Here is a 25,893-nt window from a genome sequence, read left to right as displayed (position 1 = left end):
ACAATTTGTTTTACCCACAATGCACAGCTATGCTAGCGGCTCTGTAGCACAGCACAGAGGCTGCGAGCGGAAAAAACAACAACAACAGGCTACTTTACGAAGGCAGCTGCATGGATAGCGTAAACAACCAAAGCAACAACGACGACCAGGATTTCACATGCAGTGATATTTCCTCAAACCAAAATGCTCCTTAGCCTTAGAATGTGAGTACTCTGGGATCTTAAGTGTTTTCCACCACCCGAAGTGACATTAACCCGCTCCTTTAAGTGAAAACTGGTTGAAAGCTAGCGGGCTAGCACGCTAGCTTCCTGCATCTCTATGTTTGAGCGTCTTCCGGCAGCAGTGGCGGCAGCAGCAGTGCCATGAACAGTGGACTCCCACCTTCAGCTGCTCCGCTCGGGGGTGCCGGGATACCCAATGTCAAGGTGAAGTTTTGTCGATACTACGCAAAAGACAAAACCTGCTTTTATGGAGATGAGTGTCAGTTCTTGCATGAGGATCCGTCCTTGGCGAGTTTGCCGCTGCACGGCGGCGGCGGCAGCCCTGTCCCGTTGTCCATGGCCGGGGGTGGTGGGACGCCAGCGGGGTATTCCCTTGGCGGCTCCGCGGCGGGCTGCCCGGGCGGTGGGGGCACCGGCGTGCCCAAGAAGAGTGAAACATTGGGGCCTGCGAGTACGTCTCTGGAGGGGCAGCTGTTAACCAGTGAGTACAAATGACTGTAAACCAAGGCCTCGTGCAGGGTGACTGACTGTGACTTTACTTTCGGGCCTCACGGAGCTTTGTTAAAATTTTGCCCGAGGATTCACTGAGGCCTCTCAGCGCCAAAACAACGTGGTTTACTTTTACTTGCCAGACATTAGCAAAACAGCCCAGCGTGCAACTAGCATATATCGCGCTCTTTAACTGTCGCCTCACAAGTTTTGACTACACGTTGTGTTACCAGTATCTTAAAAACACAAAACATGAGCCATGCTGCTGTAGCCGAGGAGGCCTGTTGTGTTGTGTGACAGCTGTGAGTGGGCAGAAATCCGCGTCCCACTAACGTTAGCTCCTGCAGCTAATAGCCAGCTAGCGTTAGCTAAACTATGTTTAAACTGACCACTTTAACTTATTCTACCTGTTTGGGTTTCTCCTCCAAAAAAGGAGAAATGAGTGTTTTTATCAGCACTTTGCATTTTCTTCTTCACTTAACTTAAAGTGAAGTTTAGTGTTGTTCTCCAAGTTGAGTCTTTTCTAACACTAGCCTACCTACGCTAACGGTTTAGTAGGCATTGTTTTTGTGTGTTGTGTTTTTGTGTTTAAGTAGCATGCACTTTGCAGTCGTGCATTAAAAGCTGCCCTGGAAGTATTACTAAAAAAGTTTGCTGGTGGTAGCTATCACCTTGGGTCAAGCTTCAGCTGCGGCTCACTGTTTACATGCTTTCAAACTGTGATTGGCTGAAGACGCGCTCACTTGTGCACACATTAGCATGAGTGCATTACATTTTGGACTGTGTAAGCAATTATCTCTAACTGATATGGTCTGGTTGCAGTCCTAATCTGCAAAACTCTGCTTTTATTGTCATCTACAGTCCCAGGGATGGAAGGCGCAACCCTGAGCGATGCCAATCTTACCAACTCTTACTTCAGCAGCAGCTTTATTGGGGTCAATGGATTTGGAAGTCCAGCAGAGCCTAAATACTCAATGATGCAGGTACAAGAGGGACGCTGTAGGTCTGTCACAGTAAATGTACAGTTAAACGAACTGAAAATGAATATATGCGTGTTTTGTTTTGCTATGTTAGGAATACAATGCCTATGAAATTCTGAGTTGATGGTATACCAGTTACATTTCTGTATTGAGTTTGTTGTTATTGCCCTTTCTTTTTTTACAGGGAAACATAAAAACAGCTTCACAATAAACCAAAGTCTTCAAGTTCTTCATCACTCCAACTTTGAACATTTAGCTACTGTGAAATCGATGTGACACAATAGGTTAACGTCAGCCACTGCCATCATTAAGTTTCGTCTTTTGCTGTTGGGAGTCATCGAGGCATTTACTGGCGGGTATATCGCTACATCCCCAGTCAGTGGTTTTCACATGTACGTGACTGGCAACATGGTTATGTTAGGGTTGAACCTTATTTTTTTTCTTTCTTTCTTTCTTTTTGTGCCGTATGCAATAACTTTACTAGTAGACAATGCCCTCAGGCATGCTTTTGAAAGTTCAGATGCTGCTAACGATCTAAACTTGACTCTGCAGGTAGACTGCGTTGCTTTTTGGCCAGTGTTTAATGTCATTGAGCTGCCTCTCCAGTGAGTCTCTCATCTTGCTTTTAGACCAGCTCTGAATCCTTTGTCTTGGACTGTGGCTAGTGATGGTAGTCCTTGTTCAGCTCTCTGGGAGATCTGTTGTGAGCTTGAGGGCCACTCAAACCAGAACCTGGAGCCAGGTGAAGAGCTGGTTCACGTGCTCCTATTTCAAGCTGACAGAATGCTACAGAGCAAAACAAAGAGTGACGTGACCAGCCCAAAGCAGTGAAGTTGGACTATATCCAAAACCCTGGCCTCATGAAAGAGGCAGCTGAATTTGTAGATTAGTTATTAATTTGACACCAACTACTTTGGAACTAAAACATTTATAGGTTTAATACAGCAACTGGCTACCAGCAGCTCCAACCTACCACCACAAAAAAAAGTTTTAGGTTTTTGAAAGCATAATTGGAGACTAAGGCCCTGCAGTTAAATTATTTTATGGTACTTCGTTGTATTTTGATGAACATAATTGGACAGCAGGGTGCTTTTTGTAACACATCTCCTCTGGATGCTGCTCTCCTTAGCGAATGACTACCAGCAGCAGCTCTCCCAGTCTTCTCAATGATGGTGCCAAGAACTTCAGCCACAGCACTCATGGTAAGCTGTATTGAGATATCTTTGGGGCACTAGCTGACACTCATCCACTGAAGTTTGGAAGGGGCCTTCAACACTTTGTGCTTTGCAGATCCAGTGAACTCCCCGACGTCCTCACTGTTCAGTGATTTTGGTGCTCTTAGCATTTCCCAAAGGAGAAAGGTGAGCGTACAAACATTGGGTCATAGCATTAAAGTTCTTTAAGGGTTCAGGATTACATTTTTATATAAGGAAGTACTTGAAGCCAAGATGAGTTAATTTGCCTCCAACAAGACTGATAGACGACTTTTAATTTTTCCATTGTTTTCATTTGTGTTGGCAGGCTCCTAACCCGGCAGCGAGTGAATTCATCCCTAAGGGAGCTCCACGTATGGCCAATATGGCTCAGTCCACTGTCCAGGCCTTCCCCTCACCTCTCTTTGCACATCCTGGTCTCAGCAGCTCCACAGCTGCTGCACTGGCTCCAGGTGTGGGTTTTTTGAGAACTACCCTCTACCCAAACACTTTCTGTTGGGCTCAATTTTGTTTTTCATCTTTAGAAATTGTAATACTTGAGTTCGTGAGGGATTTCCCTCATATATTACTGTGAAATTAAATCTTTTCCTAAGAAACGTTTCTCATGTTCTGTCTCCTTTTTCAGGAATGTCGTTGTCTGCGGGATCTTCTCCTCTTCACTCCCCTAAAATTACACCACACACCTCACCTGCTCCCCGTCGACGCAGTCACACCCCAAACCCTGCCAATTACATGGTGCCCACCACCGCGTCTGACCAGGGTGCACACATTATCCAGAAAGAGACTGTAGGGGGGACGACCTACTTTTACACAGACAACACCCCGGCACCAATGGCTGGGATGGTACGGATACACTGTGCATTCAGTCACTTTAAACACAACAAAATGAATATCACTTAAATCAGTCTGCATTTTTAAGTTTTGATATAAATATGAGTTATTTAATAGGCTTCATTGAGATGTAAATTCATGGCCTAATAGGGACTGTAATTTGGTTTGTTTTTTGTTTTTTTTGTTTTTTATGACATCACAAGAGTTTCATTCTCTCGCATTCATTTGCATAGCTGCCTGAAAACAATATTTGTATGATCAGACTGGTTTCCATTTCTCAATAAATAGGAAGCTGTATTTTCTTTTTTCTGGTTGTTGCAGGTGTTTCCTACCTACCATATCTATCCCCCCACGGCGCCACATGTGGCTTATATGCAGCCGAAAGCCAATGCCCCGTCCTTCTTCATGGCTGATGAGCTTCGACAGGTATTGTCCTTGTTGACCAAACATTCCCCTTCTCTTCTCTGGAGCTTTATAACTGATGTCTTCTCCACTTGTTTCTTCTTCAGGAGTTGATAAACAGACATCTAATAACCATGGCCCAAATTGACCACTCAGAAAATCCAGGTAGAGCATCTACATTGTTGACATTATAAGGGATGCTTGTGACAACTGACCTTAAACATGCGCTTATAAAACTAAATGGCTGTTTCAGTGTTCTATTTTCTATATTTACATGTAAACAAACTAGCACTAGTGCTCATTGCAAGTCTGATGTAGAGTTATTCTGTCCTGTTAGTGTGCAATATGTTGGTTGTGGGCTCTGTGGGTATGTGTGTGTGTGTGTGTTGCTAAGATTGCAACTACCACAAACACAGCACGTCAGCAGTGCTGTGGAGCAACAGACAGCTTTTCAGTGTCTTCCTTAAGGCACGTGTTGGAAAGTCTGGCTCAGATTCAGTTTTAAAATAACTCAGGCTAGTAAGCCGTCATTTTTTGTTAATAGTTAACTCACTGGAGATGATGCCACACACGTTGCTTTTGATCACAAATCCTTGAGCTTTTGTAATAGAGTGAATGTCCGTTTCAGGCTCAGTCTTGTTTTACTTCTGGTTTCTGTCACGCTCCTACTTCACCTTCTTCAGGGACTTTTTTAAAAATTCTGCTGTGACTGGTTTTCACAATTATTCGAGATAGTTTACCGTCTGGGGAAAAGCTCTTGGTCACTAACAGGGAAAACAAGATTTCTGATTGTTTTGCAAACAAGCTTTTTGTACCACAGGAATATGAACTTTACAGTAAATTAAACCAAAAATCTTGTTTGTTGCCACTAGGGTTGGGCGATTGGACGAATATATCGACTATAGGTTGAGCCCATCGGCGATCGTTTTAACGAGGGCGATTTATTTATTTGCCCATGAACAAGTTTTCTAATAAGGATTTGGCTAATAGAAGCAGCCAACAGAAAAAATAATAATAGCGCCGTTTTAACAGCACCCTCTTTCATCTGCGAGCAAATGCACCCTCCTCAGAGCGCGCCCAAATGCACCCTCCTCAGAGCGCGCCCAAATGCACCCTCCTCAGAGCGCGCCCAAATGCTTGTTGATGGAGCTGCAGAAGCTGGTGATAGCCTAGCATACTAATTCGGATGGTGGACACGTACATGCTCATGTAAGTTAGTCGTGTTTGAGTACTTTGCTCGCACTATACGACTGCACAAGCGGCACACCACTTTGGTTACATCCTTAGGTTTACCGCTCTCATCCCAAATTGGTGACTTTATATATATTTTTTGTGCTGTCAGCGTTAATGTGCGGTCATCACGACTAACGGGATTAACAATTAACCCATCTGGAGCGCAGACTGAGTCAAAATCCTTGAAATGTCTCTGTCAACGCATTTTGGACAGTTTGTCCAAAGTTCATTCTGCGCTCCAGACGGGTTGAGCGCGTTAAAATTTTTAATCGTGATGATTGAATTAACACTGCGTTAACGCTGACAGCCCTAATCTTTTTTGGAAATTAGTTTGTCCATCTTTGGACTTCTATCTTGTAAATGCGCAAATCAGTCTGTGCATGATTATATTGCTCCGCCTATCAAAAAGTGAATATATCACCCATTGTTGGACTAAGGATTGTCAGTTGGAACATTTTTACATATCGCTCAACCCTAGTTGCCACTTACATTTTAAATCTTTACTTTTTGTGCAGTATGTGGTGTTTTTTCTCTCTCTAAAAATGCCTGTTTTTGGTAGATGTACCATCTGAGGTGGACAGCTATCACAGCCTGTTTCCCCTCGAGCCCCTTCCCCCACCAAACCGCATGCAGAAGACCAGCAACTTCAGCTACATCACCTCGTGCTACAAGGCAGTGAATAGCAAAGATGACTTACCGTACTGCCTGAGGAGGATACATGGTAAGAAATGTGGCCATCATATGCATTTTTCTCAGATGCCACACACAATGTCAGATAATCCTAAGAGTTGATTCACCCTCCCAATAGCCCAGTTTAATAAGCGAAAGAAGCTGTTCCAGCATTTCTAATATTGTAATGTTGTATTGTAATGCCTGAGCCTGGTTCTGCCAGAGGTTTCTTCCTGTTAAAAGGGAGTTTTCCTTCCCACTGTCGCCAAAGTGCTTGCTCATTGGGGGTCATATGTTTGTTGGGTTTTTTCTCTGTTTGTATTATTGTGGGGTCTCCTTTACAATATAAAGTGCCTTGAGGTAACTGTTGTTGTGATTTGGCGCTATATAAATAAAATTGAGTTGAATTTAATTAAATGCTTTCATGGGTGCACTGCAGCTCTAAACTTTCAATACATTACTTGGGGGGAGCTGCGACTCAGTCTGACAGAACAGATTTTTATCTCGTAAGCTCTGTAATGCAACGTTTACTTAATGTCCAGTTGAGTTCATGTTAGAATAGAACATTCAATACCTGAGTGAATCCAGCAAGCAGGTGTAGTTCCACCTTCATGCTCTTTCCAGGATCTGCTCCTCCCCAAATGAGTATTTCTGTAACAACAGGCTTTCTAATCTTGTCTACTACATTTGGCCAATGTCCAGACCAGAGAGGTATACCCCACGAAAGTTTGAATATAGCTCAAACTTGTGAGTGTGACTGTGTGTGTGTGTGTGTGTGTGTGAGTGAGCAAGCTGGTTTGACAAAACCGAAACTCCCAGTCGGACAGTGGTTATCAGCTGTCTCTGTTAAGACGGCTTTCTGTGTCAGGCTCTGTTTTGTTTACATAAAAGGGAAGTTTCACATATCATCTGACACTTCTTCACAAAATAATCCCTATGAGTACCGCCTACTCCAATAAGAAGCATGTAAGATGAATATGATGATGATAGAGACCATATCAGCATTAACAGTAGAAATCAACACTGCTGGAAATAAGACAAGAGATGAATGCTATAGAAAATAATGTTAATATTGGGATTTAACTCACAGAGCAATAATTAATTAATGAATTTGATCAAATTATTTTAATGCCAAGGACGTTCTGAAACTTTAAACTCCATAGATTTAAACATGAAATGTTACCTTCCCACAGCCTAATAAAGGAGTTGTGGAAATTGCTTTAGTTTTATAGCAGATAAAACTGAATATTAATTTTATTGACTTGCATCGTGTGTGTGTGTGTGTGTGTGTGTTTTATGAGCTGCAATCCCAATCTAACATAAAATGAATGTCTTATAAATAATTCATATTTTTAATATGCAAAGGTTTCCGCCTCGTTAACACAAAGTGCATGATGCTGGTGGACATGTGGAAGAAGGTTCAGCACTCAAACACTGTAACATTGAGAGAGGTCTTCACCACCAAGGCCTTTGGAGACCACTGTGAGTGTAATCAGCTGTATTTGAACAGAAATTTTATATAGCTACATGATTTTAGACTTGCATTTTATCTGGTTACATAACTATATTTTATACTAAATTGGCTCAATGTTTTCTCACGCTTTTGTCTTCTTCCCCAGCTTTGGTGTTCTCGTATGATTTCCATGCAGGTGCAGAAACCATGTTCAGCAGACACTTTAATGACCCAGCAGCAGACTCGTACTTCACCAAAAGGAAATGGGGTATGCTGACTGTCCCTCCCTTCCTCGTCCTTTGCTACGAATAGGCCTAGCATCACCTCACACGCCTTTCTGCACTCCCTCCCCTTCACACATTTCGACTCTGTTTACTTGTTTGATAATGAGGTCATCGGCCCAAGTCTATTTGAGTGCATGCTTTCATGATTGCATTGCATGCAGTTGTGCTCATGCCATGCTTATAGGTATGTAGGTAGATGGGTTAGATTGTGCAAACAAATAATACATGATGTTTTTAAGAAATTCAAAGTGTCTAAAAATATGTTTTGGAGAGGGTTTTTTTTTGTGTTTTTTGAAGTCTTGTTTGGTAGCCTAAGCTGACGGTTGGCAAGCATGGGTCTTTGTGATAGACACACGGGGACTTGGAGGAAACTGTGGCTGAAACTGATCCTAAGGCAGGTGCTGTTAAATAGCCTGTATACAGGAATGACAGACAGAGGAAGCAGAGGCATTCAGACCTTGGTCTTTGTGTCATCCATTCCAAACACTGATAAGAAACCACAACAAATGAGATGTATATACAAGCACGTGTGTGTATATAACAAGTGTCTCTCAGATGCCTTTGCACACGGGTACATGATGATTATACACCGAAATACCAGATAATGTCATCTGAAGCCATTTCATTCTGGAATGGTCTTTAGTGAAACAAACAGGTTCCTTATTCTCACATGTTGCATTGTGGTTTGATTGTGTTGTACACACCCTAACGCTCTACTGCCTGACTTACATTACCCAATGCGAGTGGTTCACATTGGTTGTAAAACTTGCAGGGGGATTACGAGAAAGAAGTGAGTACTGCCCCGATAATAAACACGATTTCTAGAAACGGTAAGCGGTCTTGCCTTATGAGACGCTTGTTCAAACTGACTGAAACTAGTATTTTGATGAGTAAGAATTTCATTAGCGGTTCTCAGTGATGTAGTGAACTCGTCAGTTTTACGTAAAGTAGGCTTCCACAGTTAATCACATTTTAATCTCGGTCACAACTTTGGCTTCTCACAATTAAATGACCATAATTGACTGATATTAAAATTGCGTGCTACATCAATAGAACGCAAAGTAAGAGCAAATCCAAGTGCTCCTTAATCGTCTCCCATGACCCTAACAGCATGTGCTAGTCACAGCTGTTCCCTGCATCCGGTTGCTTGAAGTTTCCGGAATGCAGTCTGGCCCAGGAAAACTTTGTTAAAAGATCAATATAAGATGTAACAGGCCGTTTCAAAACAAAAATCAAATGTCAGGACTGGAAATACTTTGGCTTCAGTGCAAGTGATTTTTAAACAAGAATAAATCCTATGCAAAGCATACGGAGTTGTCTGCACCACAAAGCAACACAGCTAACTTACTCGGCTGTCTGAAAATAAACTGCTGACTAAATGCATGAAGGCCGGAAAGAAGCCTGTACAGCGCATCAGGGTCTCCATCAGCTCACAAAACCACACTGAAATCTCCAATGCCAATAACATTTGATGTGTGTCCACCAAACACATACATAACGAAGGCTTCAGAAAAGTTGTGGATGACTTTATCCTCCTGCGCAATTTTTCCAAATTGGTAAAACCTGCGCACAATGCAAAACCTCACAGGGATCTCACAGCTGTTGAGTGCTTTACAACTACGTAGTTTAATGTGCATCTGTTGCATCTGTCATTGAGCTTCTTGATTTTATCAGGAACTTTTAGTTGTTTTCTGAGTCTGCACTGTCGCTGAGCTTGTTAATCTACACACTGAAGTTCATGCGTTTTTACTCATATCAGACCTCTAAGAAACAGCTTGTCATGAAGATAAGGTTACTGAGGAAGTAGTCTGAGGATTAGTTCATAAGTAATGTAAAACCTCACACCACTTTTGTGCAATAAAACTTTTTTTCTCATGTGCAGGACAACATGAACCCCCTCCACCACGGCAGCACGCGGGTCTTCTCCCAGAATCCCTCATCTGGGCATACATCGTCCAGCTCAGCTCAGCCCTGCGCACCATCCACACGGCGGGCCTGGCCTGCCGTGTGATGGACCCCAGCAAAATTCTCATCACTGGCAAGACCAGGTATACACGCTATTCAAGTGTCTAAGCACATATTTCATTGTTCAGTATGGATATAAGAATCATAGCCTGTCTCTTATAACCATAAATGTCCATGTGTGAAAGAACATGAATTTATTGTTAAGCTCAGAGATGAAACTATGACTTAAGTGTAAAAAAAAAAAAAAAAAAAAAAATCTATTAAAAGCAAAAGAATATTTTCATTCAGCGCTTACGTTTTTCATAACAACACTACTGTGCATGCACAACAAACGTGTATGTTACCTAATGCCTAATGCGCTAATCTTTGTAGGTTACGGGTGAACTGTGTTGGGGTGTTTGATGTCTTAACATTTGACAACAGTCAGACCAATCATCTTGCCCTTATGCCACAGTACCAGGTACTTTATCAGCTTCATGTGAAATTATTTTATTTTAGTACTGTCGTTCTGTTTTACTTCAAAAGCTGAGGAAGTGTGGTTAAAGTTTATTTTTGTGTCGTTTTTGTAGCAAGCAGATCTCGTGTCACTGGGCAAGGTTGTGCTGGCTTTGGCATGCAACTCCCTGGCTGGCATACAAAGGGAGAACCTGCAGAAGGCCATGGAGCTGGTGTCTATCAACTACTCTTCAGACCTCAAGAACCTCATTCTGTAAGGGGGTGGTGGTGTGATGTTACCCAGTTTGGGGGGGGGGGGGACTAAAATGCCTGCACTTAATACCTGTTTTGGGTTATCACTGGTATCTGTAGCTTGGAGGAATCTTCAGTTTACTTCCCTGTTTTTTGGTGGTAGAGTGGCTAAGGTGATGGCAACCAGACCTAAATTAATAAAATGAAAAGTAAACAAGTCAGTTAACATTGTCCACCTAATTTATCTGTATTAGTCTAGCTTGGTGTGAGAGTCCAAAGGCTGCTACATACTGCTGTTATTTCCTTTGTATGTTCCTTATTTTACTGCCTGTTACACATGTCGCGTGTCAGTGTAGCTGACAAACTCATGCGATGTGAAACAATATTAATGGACGTGGCGGTAAACGCATTGGTTTTATCGTAAGTGCAATAAAGGCTTCTGTACATGTATTGCAACAAACACAACCACATTGAGACTGAACAAAAAAGTGTTGTCAACTCATTCTGACCACAATCCGTGGTTTAACTTAAACTATTTCAAAAACACAAATAAAAGCTGTCCGTGGGGCAAGAAGGGACTACTGAGCCTTTACTGTTAGCTTCCTCTATGTTATGTTAGCTCTACCACGAGCAATCAATGCACTTCTGCTGACAGGTATTGTAGCAATACCTGTCAGCAACTTTGGAGTCGTGTCAAACTTCTGTAGGATTAATTGTAATCGGAAATGATTAGAACATTTAAAAAAAAATCTTGACCTAGGATTCAAATAGTCAGATTTTATGCATTTCTCAGTGTCTGTGTTAGTCCTATGCAGTGTTTCTGTTATCTGAAAGACGTTTATCTTTATGAAAAAAGAAAAAAAGACGAGGTCTTCAGCACCTAAACATGCAATCATGCGATTCGTGTATTGAATAAGTAAGAAGAGCTGAGAAAAATATCTGCAGGGACTTTCAGTCAGTGTGACCTTTTTGTGGTGGTGTGAAGCTAAATAACCTTTGAAGTTTAACGGCCATTGACTTATCAGATCTGCGTCCTGTAAATGAAGTGAGAGTTGACCTCTTAATAGAACTGATGCTTTTATACTTCAGTAAATTGTGACATGCAGTATACTCAGGCTACTGTCACAGGTGGCATAATAACATGTCAGCTGAGTTTTCACTTAATTTTGTCTGCGTATAGATGAAATTAACCAAAACTTAGCATATAAGAGAAAGCTGGAATCTGATTGGTTAGTAGCGTTTGATCTTCTAATTGAAGCACTCACACTTGTGCTGTTTAAGGTTTTAGCAGTGTTTTATACCTTTTTGTCCACGGCTTGCACCTTATACTTAATGGTGAAGAAGAAAATGGCAGTGTGTAAAGAAACCGCCTTCTTGTGAGTGCAGTGGCGCCTGACCTGAACTCGCACGAAGGTAAATTGTTGCTGTGTTTTGCAGGTATCTGCTGACCGAACAGTCTCGCCTGCGCAGCGTCAATGACATCATGCCGATGATTGGAGCCAGATTCTACACACAACTGGATGCGTCGCAGATGAGGAATGACGTCATTGAGGAGGATCTGGCCAAGGTATGATGAAGGTTATGTTGAATACACAGAGAAGGTCTGAACAGAAAACGTGTCTGTAACATGAATCAGCCATATTGTTTACTCCATGTGCGGTGGATAAAAGGGGGTATTACCTTGGTTAGCAAATAGGGAAGTTGTGTGTGTGTGTGTGCACGCACAGGATGTTGTACAGTATATTGTGGACTAGGGCTGGGCGATATGACCCAAAATTCATATCTCGATATTTTTTAGCTGGATGGCGATATAAGATATATATCGATTTTTTTTTTTTTTTTAAGCCATAAGTTAAGAACAAAAAGAGAGTTCTTAGTCACACTGTGTCCCAGATGTCACACGGGCACTTTTATTTACATACAGCGTAGATATTACTCAAAAATAAATTATCAGCATATATTAAATAATCATGGTCCATAAATAAAAGAAAACAATGTTGTTTTTGTGCATAACAAAAAGCTCACAATTGTGCAGTCAAAATGTAAACTAATAGACGCTGAGCATAATAACAAAGAGACAGATTTCACAGCTGCACCACGTCTCTGAACAGGTGCCATTTGTGGTCCTTATACACACACAGTACGTATCACTCCGCGAGGCTCCTCCTCTGTAGCCGTAATTCTCCGACAATCCATCAAGCGGTGCAGCTCCGTAGCTTAGCAAAGTCATATTAAAACATTTTTTGACAGATTGCTGAGCGCTGTGTACCACATAAAATCGGTTCGCGGTCAGTAAGCACAACCAGAATTCATACATAAGGCGCACTGTCGATTTTTGAGAAAAGGAAAGGATTTTAGGCCGTGCAGCCCCTCTGGGCTGCATGTCGTTAGCGCGGTTAGCTCGCTAACACGTTGACGCCATCCAGCCCCACGCACGGTAACTCGCTAACGGAGATTTTCCGCTTTCATCTTGTCATTGCCTGCAGGTGAAGCTATGGGGGAGTTGTGTTCAGTGCAGGAGAGGCGAGGCCGAGTAACGTTGCGTAGAGACAAAAGTGGACGAAAGAGAGGCAAACCTGCGGCTCCACAAGTATAATTATAACGTAACATAGACTATATCGATATAAACGATATTGTCACATCTTATATCTCGTATGAAAATATATCGATATTTTTTAAAAACTCGATATATCGCCCAGCCCTATTGTGGACTTGTTGGAGCATCGATGTGTGAAACGCCCAACCCGACCCCATCTCAGTCTTTTTCTTTCGGTCAGGCCCCAGCTTCCTCTTCCGGCCTTGTCTCCGTGAAGTAGCTTGTGGGGTTTTGTTTTTTTTGTGTTTTGTGTTTTTTGTTTTTTTGTTTTTTAAACCTCCTAGCTGCAGACCCTGTTTACTATCTATTCTGAGTAGGTGTTATGAAAACAGAGTTCTTTAAATTTGAGTGATGTCAGTAATGTTTCATGAGAACACAAATGGTTCTCAGTAGTATGAGTTTTTTAGTCCAAACTCAGCTAATGACAGTATGTAGATGAAGCTGAATGCATGCCTGCGTGTGTAAAAATAGCAGTAGCCCCCTGCGTTTTCCTGGTCACTCTTATATTGTTGAAGAAAAGCTTTATTTGAAAGTTAAAAGTTTCATGTAAACCATTTTGAGTTTGTGGTTGCATCATTGTAACAGTGCTGCTGTGTTAAGTTACAGGTTGTTGTTGCTTCAGCCATGATGCTGCTTTTAAAGACACTCGTTAATCTTTAATTTAGATTCTAATTTGGTCATTTTGCCAAGAAGCACTCATTGTTTTGTTTTCTTGTGATGTAGATGTAGTAATACAAATACAGCTGGTATCTATCACTGGTACCCATGCTTGATATTTTTAGCCATCTGGAACACATCAGATTGAATGATTTTGAGGTAGACAAAGGAAATCTCATGTTTGGCTCTGCTTGCAGCTGTAACTGTTCATCAGATAGGGAGAGGGTTAACAAAATGAAACAGACACTGTTCAGTCAACTCCAGAGACCCCCCCCGCCCCCCTCCAAACAATGTATCCGTAGCAGTATGTTTACAGTAAACGGTATGTAATTTAAACACTATGGTTATTTGCTAACGATACAAAGAGGAGATTTGAAATGTTTTTCTCCTAAACTGTATGAACTGTGTGAATTAATTGCCAGCAGGATCTTTTAACAGAAGCTTGGACAGAGCATTGTTTGCACCTCATTCTTTTAACAGGTCCCTGTAAGCTTTTCATTTGCCTCAACCTCATTCTTTCACAGTATTTCAGTTTGTAATACCTCAGTGGTAAAAGGATGGGTGAATTGCCGTCAACCCGCTGGGCGGGCGAGCAGTTTGGACAGCTAAGTTTATGAATCCGATAACTGGACAGCCAGTCAGCGCAGGAGCTTCAGATTCATACCATAGGTGCATCTACTTAAATTTCTTGGATGTTTGAATCTCAGTAACTTGAATCTCAAGCTCAGAGTAAGTTTTCTGAAAATCTTGTGACTGCGATAACTTGAGAACAAGCGGACGTGCAATTTTGAACAGGTGCACAGGTGTGTCTACTAGAAGGCTGAGGGGGTAGCACTGGTGGTTGTTTTTATTTTTTGTAAATTAACGCTTTTAAGTGCGACAGACCTGAACTGCAGTCAGCCCTGATTTAGGCTTCTGCAGTGAATGTCTGTAGAAGCTATGATGTAGCCAGCGTAAGTGGCTGGCATTTATGCTTGTGTAGCTGCTTTGTGTGTTAATTACAATGTGATTGTGTCCCGGTTGTTTACATGTGGTGCCAGCCGATGGAAAGAAATACAGTTCCTGGGACGTTTGTTTGTTTGTTTGTTTATTTTTTTGTACCTCTAGTTTTTCCTCTTCTTTGTTCATTCCCTCGCATCCATTCTGATCATTTGCTGACATTTGTGAGTTCTTATATTATTATTTTGATTACTATCCCTTCTACTGAGACAGACGCGTAATGTGGTTTGGCATTGCCTTACTGAAAAAACTGCCCCATAAACCTATACATGTCATTTGGTATTGGTAGTATCGTCACAGATGTGCAAGTTACCCGTCTTGTGCAATAATGCAGCTCCACACAGTCATGAAGACTTTGCTCTAATGGCAGGCAAATTCAGCCTGAAGAACTCAGCATCTGTGATTTGCAGAAAGAATGTCTAATGTTGATTAGCCAGGCCACAGTAGAGGTAAACACTTCACTTCAGAGAAGACAGCAGCGTTTCTGGATCTTGTTATTACAAGTTCTTCCATTTGCATGGTTTTTCCGCTTTCCTTTTTAGTCAGTGTGGCCTGAGTGGTGTTGAGCCTCGATATTTGCATGTGTCTGCATTTGCTGAATTTTTAAAATTATTTATATACTAGACCAATCTCTGACCAAATCCCCAAATTCTTGTTTCTCAGCATCACAGTGAGAAAAACCACAGTTTTTCACAGACTTTTTTTAAAAGACTATTGACTATTATTAACTCATTTTTTTTTAAGCGGCATGAAACTATTCCGGTCTTTGTCCCCAACATCATCGAAACTTGTTGCTGGTATCAAATTCCAAAACGGCAAATATTTATTATGAATCAGTTCCTTAGTTTCGGCGTTTTGGATGTTCTCAATTTCATTTTTAAACTCTATATATAGTTCAAATAGATCATTGCATTCTGTTTTTATTTCCTTTTAGGTTTATTGGATCCTGAAAAAGTTTATTTTTTTGTTAGTGTTAGTAGTAGTTTTCTTCTGATTCAGTTAGTGGACACAGAAGCTAGTCTGAAAATACTGTTACAGAAAAATGAATCCTGAATACATTTTCAAATGAGCCGAAATGATTGGCCAGTTGATTTTCAGTAATTGTCGCTTTGTCCAACAGTGAAGATACAGTTGACAGGGTGAGACAGAGGAAGAAGAGAAAGGAGAGGCAGGAATTAATTATATCTGCAGACATGAAGGTGAGCTGTAATTTGCTGCAGTGCAGTAATCTGTCATGGAGTGAGCAACATCACGTTTTCAACAACTTTAGGTGCAGATTTAAAGTTACAGTACGCGTTGGTGAAGAGTGTCTAGCATTCTTGGGCTTGGACACGATGTGAGAGTGTAAACAAGCTGTTTTTCAGAGGAAAGGTGTGAATTTTGGGACACTCAAGCATTCACTGGCATACCATTAGCTTATAACCATCTGTTGTTGTTTAGCTGGCCTGTTGTCAGCTATCCAGAGATGAGAGGGTCCCACGTGTAATCTGCTGCCAATAAGTAACTGCGACAATATCTGGAATAAACAAGCATGTTTATGCCTGTTTTTGTTCATTTGTGCAGTTCAGGAGATAAGGGATGAGGTGGAAATGAGGGAGGATGTAACAAGAAGGAGATTATTAAAATATACATGTACAAGTGTTAAAAGAGATGTTCGTGCGTGTGTGTTTTTTTTTTTTTTTTTTTTTTTTTTTTTTTTTTTTTTGGGGTGGGGGGGTGTTTAAAGCTATACTACATGTATCGCCAGTCTCTAGCCACAGACAAACAGGGAAATGGCGACGTCTATCTCAGCATGACATGACAGCATGGCAACTTCCACAAACTGGCACCTGCTCGCATTTATTTTTAATGGATTATTTAAGTTAAAGATGTTTATGAGAATGCATCACATAATTCCACCCTAATCAATGTATATTTATGAGTACATCATTCTTTTCTCTATTATGTGGATTAGGTTGGGTGGTTTTGATGTGTAGGAGCCATGATGTAGGTGTAATATTGGTTTACTTCTGTCTTGCACGTCTTTGATTTCAGAGAATTGTTTTTTGGGTTCACTTTCAGTCAGAGGGAAGTATCTTGTAGACCCCGTGAGAGAAAACGGAGCTCAGCACCATGTATGGGCAGAAAGTCAACAGCAGCGGTTTCAGTTTTTGGAAGCATTCCTTGCAGGGGGAACCTGAGCTTTTGATTTGAAATTGGTGTTTTATAAGAGAAAATCCCACTGGAATATATGTTTGTTTATTTATTTATCTCCCTGCCCCACCCATCAAATTTAAACCCCCTCTCATTTGGCCCATATTCATTGCACTTAACATCTGTACTCTGTTTACAGCTGCAGGAATGAAAATACAATTTAAAGCAGCATTCACTGCATGTTGGTAATGAGTGGGGAATTTTACTGCCTGCTATCGCCACTAGTGGCAGAGTATTTTTCTCCTCTGGTGTTGCTTTCAACGTTGCTTCTTTCAACTGAAAGAAAAATGAAAATTTCTGGTGCAGACAAATAAAATTGGCCCCCCTGTTTTGTTTTGTTTTTTCTGCAGGAGGTGCAAAATGGCCGACTCTTTCGCCTGCTGGCCAAGCTGGGCACCATAAATGAACGTCCAGAGTAAGTACCACTTGTTGAACATTGCATCATAGTGTGTGATTTATTTCTGTTACAACTGCATAGTCTTGTGTTGTGCCAATCAGATTCCAAAAGGACCCAACGTGGTCAGAAACAGGCGACCGGTACCTGTTGAAGCTTTTCCGGGACCACCTGTTTCACCAGGTGACAGAAGCGGGGACGCCCTGGATTGACCTCAGCCACATCGTCTCCTGCCTCAACAAAGTCAGGGAGCTTTCTTTTTTTGGTCTCTTTTAATACTTTTGTTTTTAAATAAGCAGATATTTGATAAGTTGTGCACTTCGTGGAACTATTTAATGTGTACAAGTTAGGCAAACATGCACAGCAGCCCAATTTTCTGTTAATGCTTCAATAGCATAGGCTAAAATCGCACATCAGTGTGCCCAGTGACTGCAAATGGAAGTTAAAAAAAAGATTAACATGTTTTACAGTGTAGCGATTTTCCAAATTTCAGTTCCAAAACACTGAATTATACAGTATGTCAGTCCGAACCAGCACCATACATGTGTAGATCCTTTTTAACCACCAGCTTAACTTCCTTGTCAAGCTGTCACCGTTTTTCTTAACACTTTAGTTCCTCTTTTCACTTCATTAGCCTGAATCTAATTAAAGCTGTGACTTTTCGCAGTTACAGCCTTTTCATTTGCGTAAACTGTTGTATGAATAGCTGCACTCACTGTTAAATTTGTGTCAGATAGTCTTATCCTGTTATCGGTGCACCCACATGACCTTGTGACTTGCAAAAGCGATCCCAACTGATTGTCAAAAAAGTTGCTTTTCTCATAAGAATGAATTGCTTTTGTATGCTAACTGTAGCAAAACAGAAAACAACACTTACAAAATATACTTTTTTTTTAAAAAGTTCTGTTTCTTGTGTTCATTTAGCTGGACGCAGGCGTTCCTGAGAAGATCAGCCTGGTGTCTCGGGACGAGAAAAGTGTCCTGGTTGTGACCTACTCGGACCTGAAGCGCTGCTTTGACAGTACCTTCCAGGAGCTGCAGGCCGCTGCATCCGGCTCTCTGTAGCGCCGCTTTCAGGCCCGGCAGGGTGGAGTTGCCGGGACCTGGAGCACATTTTTGCACTACAGTGGAGGACCAGGCTCAAAGAGATGACATCAGCATGGCAAAGGCAGCGGGGCAGGGCTTCGTGAACCTCAGTCACATACACTGACCCTGTCCACCAGGAAGGCTTTTCTAAAATGTAACTTTTCTTTTTTAGTTTTCTTAAACCCCACAGCTGAAAGTTTAAAAACAAAAGGAGGAAAACAAAAGTTTAAAGACAAACATGGAAGCTGTGACGAACACATATGATGACATTTTTTTAAGATTTGGGGAACAAAGTGAGACACAAAACATGACGTTTTGAACTTTTCCTGCTTTTATTGTTTGTTTCTACAGCTGGGGTTTATTTTTCTGAGGAGGATGCACTAAGATTTTAATTTTTTTGTCAAGTTTTGTTATTTTTATGAATATGTGTGAGTGGCCTACAGGGTGAACAGAGAGCTAAAATCACACATGGACATAAATTACCAGAGCAGACTCGGAATTGAAACAAAAACAAAAAAAAAAGAAATCTAGCTTTCTACTGACTGCATCTTTCTTCCGGTTGGAGACCACACCCCTTCATTCTGAAGCACTTGGAGACGGGAGACACCACTCAAGGCTTTCATTGGAGTTGGACAGCTAACTAGCTTTAGCCTTGGTTGATGGTTCCCTTTTGACAAAAGGAAATAAAACCACTTGGGTAGGGCGGGAAGGGTTTGTAAAACTGGAAAACAAATAAGGTTTTCAGACATTTTGGTTCAGGAGATTATGGAATTTGGATTCATTTGCAGTGGGGTGGCATGGAATGGGATTTGGGATTGGGTGGGTGGAGACTTGTGGTGTCTATGGGCACTCAGGAAGAGGTGTCTTCTCCTGGGGTAGTGTGAGATGGGGTGGGGTGGGGATGCGTGGTTTCTGTTGGCACTGAGGAAGGGGTGTCTTCTCCTGTTGCCGTCTACCAAGTGTTTGTTTCATATGCAGCAACCACCTTTGGTCAATGGACATGGTCGTGGCATCTACCGCTCAAGGAAGGGTCATTTTGGCTGTGCTACCCAACACTTGGGTGTAGCCCATGGGTGGGGCTTCTGTTGAGGTGGAGCCATAGCTGCCTCTTTGTGGAATGTCCTTATTTGGTCCCACACCTATCTTCTCACCTCTAATGTCCCTTATATATGTCTCTTTCTTACTGTTCCCTCTTTTTCCATCCCTTTTATCCCAAACTTCACCTCCCCTCAGGGGGTCTGGGCCCCTCTACTTTTGAGAAAAAGCAATGCTTTTGTGACTTTTTCCCAGCTTTTTTTTTTCTTTGCTCAGTTGTTGTGCAGGAATGCATGATGGGAAATTGGGAGGGCTGTCAAGTTTTCTTTTTTTGCTTTTTTTTTTTTTTTATTCTGTGGACCAATTCCAGCAGGGGTTTAGGTAAATGGGAAGGGGATGGAGGGCGAAGGAGGATACAAACAGGGCACCACCTGTAATTTGTTTTATTTGCGTGTTTATTTTTTTAAGATCATGAAATACAAACGTGCTGGAGACACAGCAGCAGCGCTGGCTGCTGCACTCACTTGGATGACTTGGCTTTCTCTCAGGATGACGAACAGCTGGATGGGCCCAATGATTGAATGTGTCTGGCTGTCATTGGCTGCCCCTTGTCCAGTCATATAGCTACAGTGGAGTGGGCGGGACGTCTTCAGATGGCGGTTTTAGGAAGTTAATGTAAGTTTAAGACATTGTGGGGGGGGGGATTTCATGTTGCTCTGAAGCACAGATCTACTTTTGGTTCATTTAACATTCAGACATTGTTCATTTACCTTCAATTACCCAGAAAACAACAAGCTAAGTTCTGCCAAGCTACAATTGCTGATTCGTCCGATTCAGATTTTTCATAGAAACATTTAAATGTTACAAACACGAGACTTTAAAGTGACAAAGACTCTAACACACAGTCGACACAGTTGAATCATGATGATAGAGGTCAAAATCAAGTAAACTGTCCCAGATGCAGTTGACTTATGTGAGCTTTTCAGTGCGGTCTGTTCTTGGGGGCAACAACAAACCTTCAGGGTGCTGGCTGTGTTAGATCATGTACTACTTCCTCTGTTTTAGTAAATGAGAAAAAAAATGAACCGACAAAACTTATCTGGTGAATGTGGTGCTTTAGGAAACCCTTTGAAACAAACTTGCACACATTTTGAAAAACACACACGCCCCTCCTGACTCGGCCTGTGTAACGTCAGTGCTCATATCACTGTATTCCACATGATAACACACACTCCGGTTAATATTAGTGATGACCTTCTCCTCTTCCCCAACATCAACACACCTACAATCACCATCTTAGTATGTTTTAAGCCCCTCTTGTGTTCTTGTCTCAAATTTTTGCAATATTTGTGTGTACAGCAGTATTTTAATAAAGAATACCAAAACTGATACTGATGTTGAGTCTTTTTTTTTTGGGGGGGGGTAGTTACAGAGACCATCATTTTTTAATATATAGGTAAAATATAACAGTCATACATAATAAAAACATGGATTTTACTGTATTATAAACACATTCCTCTTTGGTTTTCTTTGAAACTGCATGATGGGCTTTAACCTCACTTATTACTGGTTTAAGGCACTGCTGTAGCTTATCTCCTTGGGTGGGTGGCTTGTGCGGAAAGGCTGCTGAGACCTGAGTTTAAGCTTGCCCTGGACCATTTTTTGTGTGTCATTTCCTGCTTTCCTATACCGACTTATCAAAATAAAGGCTGAAACTGCACAAATAAATAAAATGGAAAAAAGTCTTAACTCACTCCTGTTTCAAGACAAAATTAAGATGCTTTTATTTTCACAGCAAGGTCATGTTAAAAACTCGCAGTGTGACACACAGGACTTCATCTGGGAATAAAACTGAGACCATGAGCACACTGAATCTTTTCCAGTGGTATTCCACCAAAGTGAGATTTCAGAGTTTTTAGATAACCTTGCAGTGAAAATAAAGGCATTTTAATTTTATCTTCAAATGGCAGCGTCTTAGGCTTAAATGGAAACAAAACAATACAGGTATCCCTTCTAAAGAGCACCTCAACTAGAGGTGGGTTCAATGGAGGACACACTCAAAAAAAAAGAAAGAAAGGGTGGTCTTTAATGTGTAACCTGCATTTGGATGTGATATAGAAAAAAAAAGAAACATTTATGTTGTCCAGAAAAGGCAAAAGCAGCTGTATACGGATTTGGGCTGTGATGAAGTCTTCAACAGAGCTGTCTGCCCACAACTAACCAACTAGTATTATAAAGAGGAATATACAAACAGGATCAACTAATCATAACTAAGCTAATCTTTGCACATTCAAAGGTTTTTGCAAATGGAAACAAACCCAGCATGAATGATTTTATGAATTAAAGAATACATTGAATTAAAATACACATACTCAGTTGACAGTTTATTAGATACACTTAAATCTTGGAGTCTAACACCGTGGCCTAAAAAAAAAAAAAATCACATTGAGTCTTGGAGAGCGTGGAGGATCTATCGTCCTCACACCAGTTTCATTGTCAGATATTTACCGTAAAACATGAAACGTGTTGAGGCGGCTGCTGTTGGGATTTGATGCTATATAAATAAAATTAAATAGATTTGTTTCGTCTGCAGTGGAGACTGTGAAAAAGTTAGCGGTCTAAAGACGCTTCCTATTAGAACAGCTTTGCATTATTCACTGTCGAAAAACAAAATCCTTGTTTATCTTCAGACTACGCCTTAATGCAACTCCAGTTTGTCACCTTTCTAAAATAACTAGTCTTAGGTACCAGCTTCCCTCTAACTGGTTGCCCTTGCAAACGGATGTTTTAAGCAGCAGTTGAAAATATAGACTTACTAACATGGTGACCTCATTCAATATTATGGCCATGCCGCTGTATTTTTATGGTAGGAATAAGGAAACTGATAGCAGGTTCCCTTTAATGAATGTAATTTTTTACCGAGGCTGTTGTGTTGGACCGCAAGATTTACAGCTACGTGTACCTATTAAAGTGGAAACTGAGTAAAATCTACACTCACAAATGGTCAAATTTAAGGTAGTAACATTTTGGTTGCATAACTAAAATAAATACAGGTACATACATTGCGTCTAGCTGTATAATTCAGTGGATAACAACTTTTTCCAGCATGTAGTGGTTGTGCAAGAGGAGCAGTTATTTTATACAGCAGTGCTCCTCTTCACAAGGCTTCAGGCATGAGGTACCAGTACAATAAGCTCTGATAGTTACATACTAGTGAATACATTCTGCATAACTGTACGGGTATAAGTATTGTCAGGTAAGACTTAGCTGCTCGTAGAAGGGGTAATGTGATGGAAAAGCACTGAGATAATACTTGTGAGGACGCTTTGTTGTACAACAGCATGTGATTTTGCAAAAGTTTCTTAACCTCCTAAGACCTGAACTCTTACACGGCATGCATTTCTAATTTCTCTTTGATATTTGGGCATATTGGGGCCCGATGAATGTAAGAACAAAGAATTACCGGATTCTTTTTTTTTAACCTTATTTTTGTTTTTAAGAAAAATAAGAGCCACATAAGAGGATATTATTTTAAGATTTTGATAGAACAGTAGTAGTATAATGTCCTTGTAAGTGGATATCAGGCCCTTGCAGAGCAAAATTGAGTATTTTGGTCTAAATAACCCAAAATGTGATGTCCACATATGTGGACGCCAGGTCCTAGGAGGTTAAACGAGTTTGGCTGAAGTATCTGGGGCATTTAGACGTGCAGATACTATAAAAAGTGAGGTGGAGTAGATTAAAAAGTGTAAGATGAGGTCTGGAGAAATTATAAAAAGCTGTATAAACCCTGTATGAAATTGTGAAAAATACACAAGCGTGGGTGCTAAAGGGAGGGGTAGAGGAAGGCTGAGTTATAGTCTGGAGGAGGGGAGCCTCCCTCGTCAGACTCCCAGTCACATGGCAGGATCGAGGGGTCATTTTCACGGAGGCCTGCAATGTCACTGCACAGGAAGGGCACCTGGGTGTCTCGACACTTGGTGAAGGTGAAGAACCTAAACAGACAGATTGAGATCAATTGCCTCGTTTAGCGTGCACTGACAGATGAATTGAACATCGAGTGGTCACAGATTATAGATCTTTACCTGCTGAGTTTCCTGTGCTTGCTGCTGTTGCTCTTCGTCATATTCTTCAGTTCCTCAGATGGGAGGACCATGCCACTGTCGGTCTGCTCATCCTGAAACCAAAAGTATCAGTGTTAATAGATATCCTTGATGTGATATGTTTTCAAATTAGCAGAAGTGGAGGTGTTTTCTTACATCAGGGGTGGTTTGGTCCTCGCAAGGCAAATGCTCAAAAGTCTGCAGTGTGGCCATGCCCCTCATGTAACTGCACAGATTGGGTTCAGATTGAAAAAGCAAGTTGGAAATAGAGGAAAGTCACTTTCTGTCCATTTTTTTGGTTTTATTTCTCAAGACTTCTATATTAGCATTTATTATTCATGACCGTTCAAGTTGACACTTATGTGCTGCACTTGCTCATTCTCTTTGTTTTTCCTTTTTTTTTTTTTTTTTACCTCAGGTTTGTGACTGCAAGCGGATTTTCTTTGAAGGCCTCACAGCGATCGCTTTCTCCAGTCATAAAAGATCCCAGAGGAATATAATCCTTCCCATCCTGTTAAAGAGAAAGTATGAATTGGGGGCATTTTTAAGGCCCTTTGTGTAGACAAATGTTGTAATGATCTCTGACCTGTTGCACTCTCGCTTGTAGCAGCTCTCCCATTGTCTCCACCAAGTTAGTGAAGGTGGGTCGGTCGGCGGGGTTGCCCTCCCAACATGCTAGCATTGTGCTGTAACTGTACACAGAAGACACACAGGTACACAGCATTTGCAGAACTCTGCAGTAATGTGAAAAACTAAATATAAGCACCTTTAACACCTTTGCAAAACCACTTTTGGCAGCAATAAAGTTTAAGTAATCGTTTTCGGTATGTCAATGACATCCCGAGATCCTGTGGCTGCAAAACAAGCCCAAATCATCACCTTTTCTCCACCACCGTGCAGCTGGTATGAGGTGTTTGTGCTGATATGCTATATTTGGCTTTCACCAAACAAGGTGCTCTGCCAAAGGTCTCCACTTTGCACAATTAATCAAATTTTTTATCTTGATCATGATTTTCTTTTTGCCTCACGCAATTAAATTGAGCACGACTGGGTGATATTTTAATTGCATACAAAAGCAGATCAAGCACTTTCTAAATCAGCACCTGACCACACGCTGCATATACTGATCACAGCTTCTCCCTGCACACAGTGCAGCTTAAAGTTTCCTGAACTGGTCTGGACAAGCAACAAAATCTATGACAAGATTTATAAATCAGTCACATTAAAAGACTTATTTATGACAAAATTCAAATGGGAAGTGCTCGTCCCTCAAATTCGATCATCATCATCAACACACACCTGAATTCCCCAGAAGAGCAAACTGCCCAAACTTCTACTTTCATAGAAGCAGCTCATTGTTGAAAACAAGTTAATCACGTGCATCTGATTATTAGCACCAGGCTGCTCCTTACCCTCTTAAAGCCTATGGAAAAAGTAAGAATGTGTCTGATTGCACACAAACAGACATGATAGCAGACATAATAAACTGGAAAGTGCGACACACAGATAGCAACAGAGAAAAAAAGTGTCTACTCTAAACACACTTAAAGATTAGCAGTATGATAACAGAATGGCTGTTTTGGGAGTCCAAAACAAACATCTTTCTGTGAAACTAAGAGCTGTGGTTAAGGTTGAAGTCAGTGGTTGGACCTATTTTGGGTTCAAACATCCGCTTAGATCTCTGGTGAACAGAAGGTGGCAAAACCTGCTCCTAACCAGCTCGATCAAAGTTGATCAAGTTGAACAAAAGAGAGCAAATATCAATCAGCTTATCTGAACTTGAATAACCTTAAATGAACCTTAACCTTAAATTGTAAGTTAAAGGTCAATTAAGGATATATAGTTTTTGATTGTTTAAACTTCTAAAAAAACCCGTTTAACTCTCTTTCATACACACACACGGTCAAAACAGTGTCCAAAGTTTTAAATAATGAGGTCAGCATATGTGAAGATGATCCCTGTTTGCCCACAGCTCAGGCTTCAGACAGCACTGAATGCTTTGATTTTGTCGTAGTCTAGCATGAGCTCTGTGCGATATCAAAGAGAGCAGATATGCATAATGTGGCTATCCGAGGCGCACGGCTCTGGCTGTAAAGACACCAACTCCGCCCACATGCTGTTCAAACCTTTTGTTTGTGACGAGCACACAATTAGAAGAAAGCCTGCTTAATAAGAAGGCCTTAACGGAGGCTCACAGAGAGAGGAGCTAAGCAGCTTCTGTTAGACAGTGGACGAGCTACATAAGAGCTGCACAAGTTGCTAAAGTTTAGCCAAGAATAAAAATAACAGAGCTGGAAATGAGCATTGGTCACCTTACAGTGTTTTTTCAAAAGAGGATAACTTTATCAACCATTTCAGATCTTTTAAACCTTCCCATCCATCACCCATTGATCGATCAATAG

General features: G+C 41.2%; 2 protein-coding genes across 3 annotated transcripts in view; one reads left to right on the top strand and one right to left on the bottom strand.

Annotated features, from left to right (window-relative positions):
* The first annotated feature begins 76 nt into the window (after positions 1 to 76).
* pan3 (poly(A) specific ribonuclease subunit PAN3) lies at positions 77 to 20,777 on the top strand. Of its 2 annotated transcripts, XM_085418701.1 has the most exons (18): positions 77 to 702; positions 1,572 to 1,693; positions 2,820 to 2,892; positions 2,981 to 3,051; positions 3,212 to 3,356; positions 3,530 to 3,747; positions 4,057 to 4,161; positions 4,245 to 4,302; positions 5,930 to 6,091; positions 7,405 to 7,521; positions 7,659 to 7,760; positions 9,659 to 9,824; positions 10,114 to 10,201; positions 10,311 to 10,450; positions 11,866 to 11,995; positions 17,224 to 17,288; positions 17,372 to 17,510; positions 18,192 to 20,777. In XM_085418701.1, exons 1-18 carry the CDS (start codon positions 363 to 365, stop codon positions 18,330 to 18,332), a joined length of 2,382 nt encoding a protein of 793 aa, XP_085274827.1. In that variant the 5' UTR covers positions 77 to 362; the 3' UTR covers positions 18,333 to 20,777. The 2 variants fall into 2 exon arrangements, with proteins under 2 accessions (XP_085274827.1, XP_085274828.1); XM_085418702.1 differs by lacking the exons at positions 77 to 702; positions 1,572 to 1,693 and adding an exon at positions 1,712 to 2,082.
* Positions 20,778 to 21,759: 982 nt separating this feature from the next.
* Positions 21,760 to 25,893, bottom strand: part of flt1 (fms related receptor tyrosine kinase 1) — a 48,798-nt gene continuing 44,664 nt past the window's right edge. The window contains exons 26-30 of the mRNA XM_085418691.1: positions 24,078 to 24,183; positions 23,905 to 24,002; positions 23,648 to 23,717; positions 23,474 to 23,565; positions 21,760 to 23,383 (exon numbers count right to left, since the gene is read on the bottom strand). Of these exons, the coding sequence (XP_085274817.1) occupies positions 23,215 to 23,383; positions 23,474 to 23,565; positions 23,648 to 23,717; positions 23,905 to 24,002; positions 24,078 to 24,183 (535 nt within the window). The 3' untranslated portion in view covers positions 21,760 to 23,214. The remainder of the gene's footprint in view (positions 23,384 to 23,473; positions 23,566 to 23,647; positions 23,718 to 23,904; positions 24,003 to 24,077; positions 24,184 to 25,893) is intronic.

The sequence above is a fragment of the Rhamphochromis longiceps genome, linkage group LG9 (genome assembly GCF_057381845.1).
Source record: "Rhamphochromis longiceps isolate RC_006_pf linkage group LG9, R_longiceps_female_GT1.1, whole genome shotgun sequence".
NCBI classification, from domain to species: Eukaryota; Metazoa; Chordata; class Actinopteri; order Cichliformes; family Cichlidae; genus Rhamphochromis; species Rhamphochromis longiceps.
Note: the sequence above shows the minus strand (reverse complement) of the source record. Positions and strands in the feature narration are given on the sequence as shown.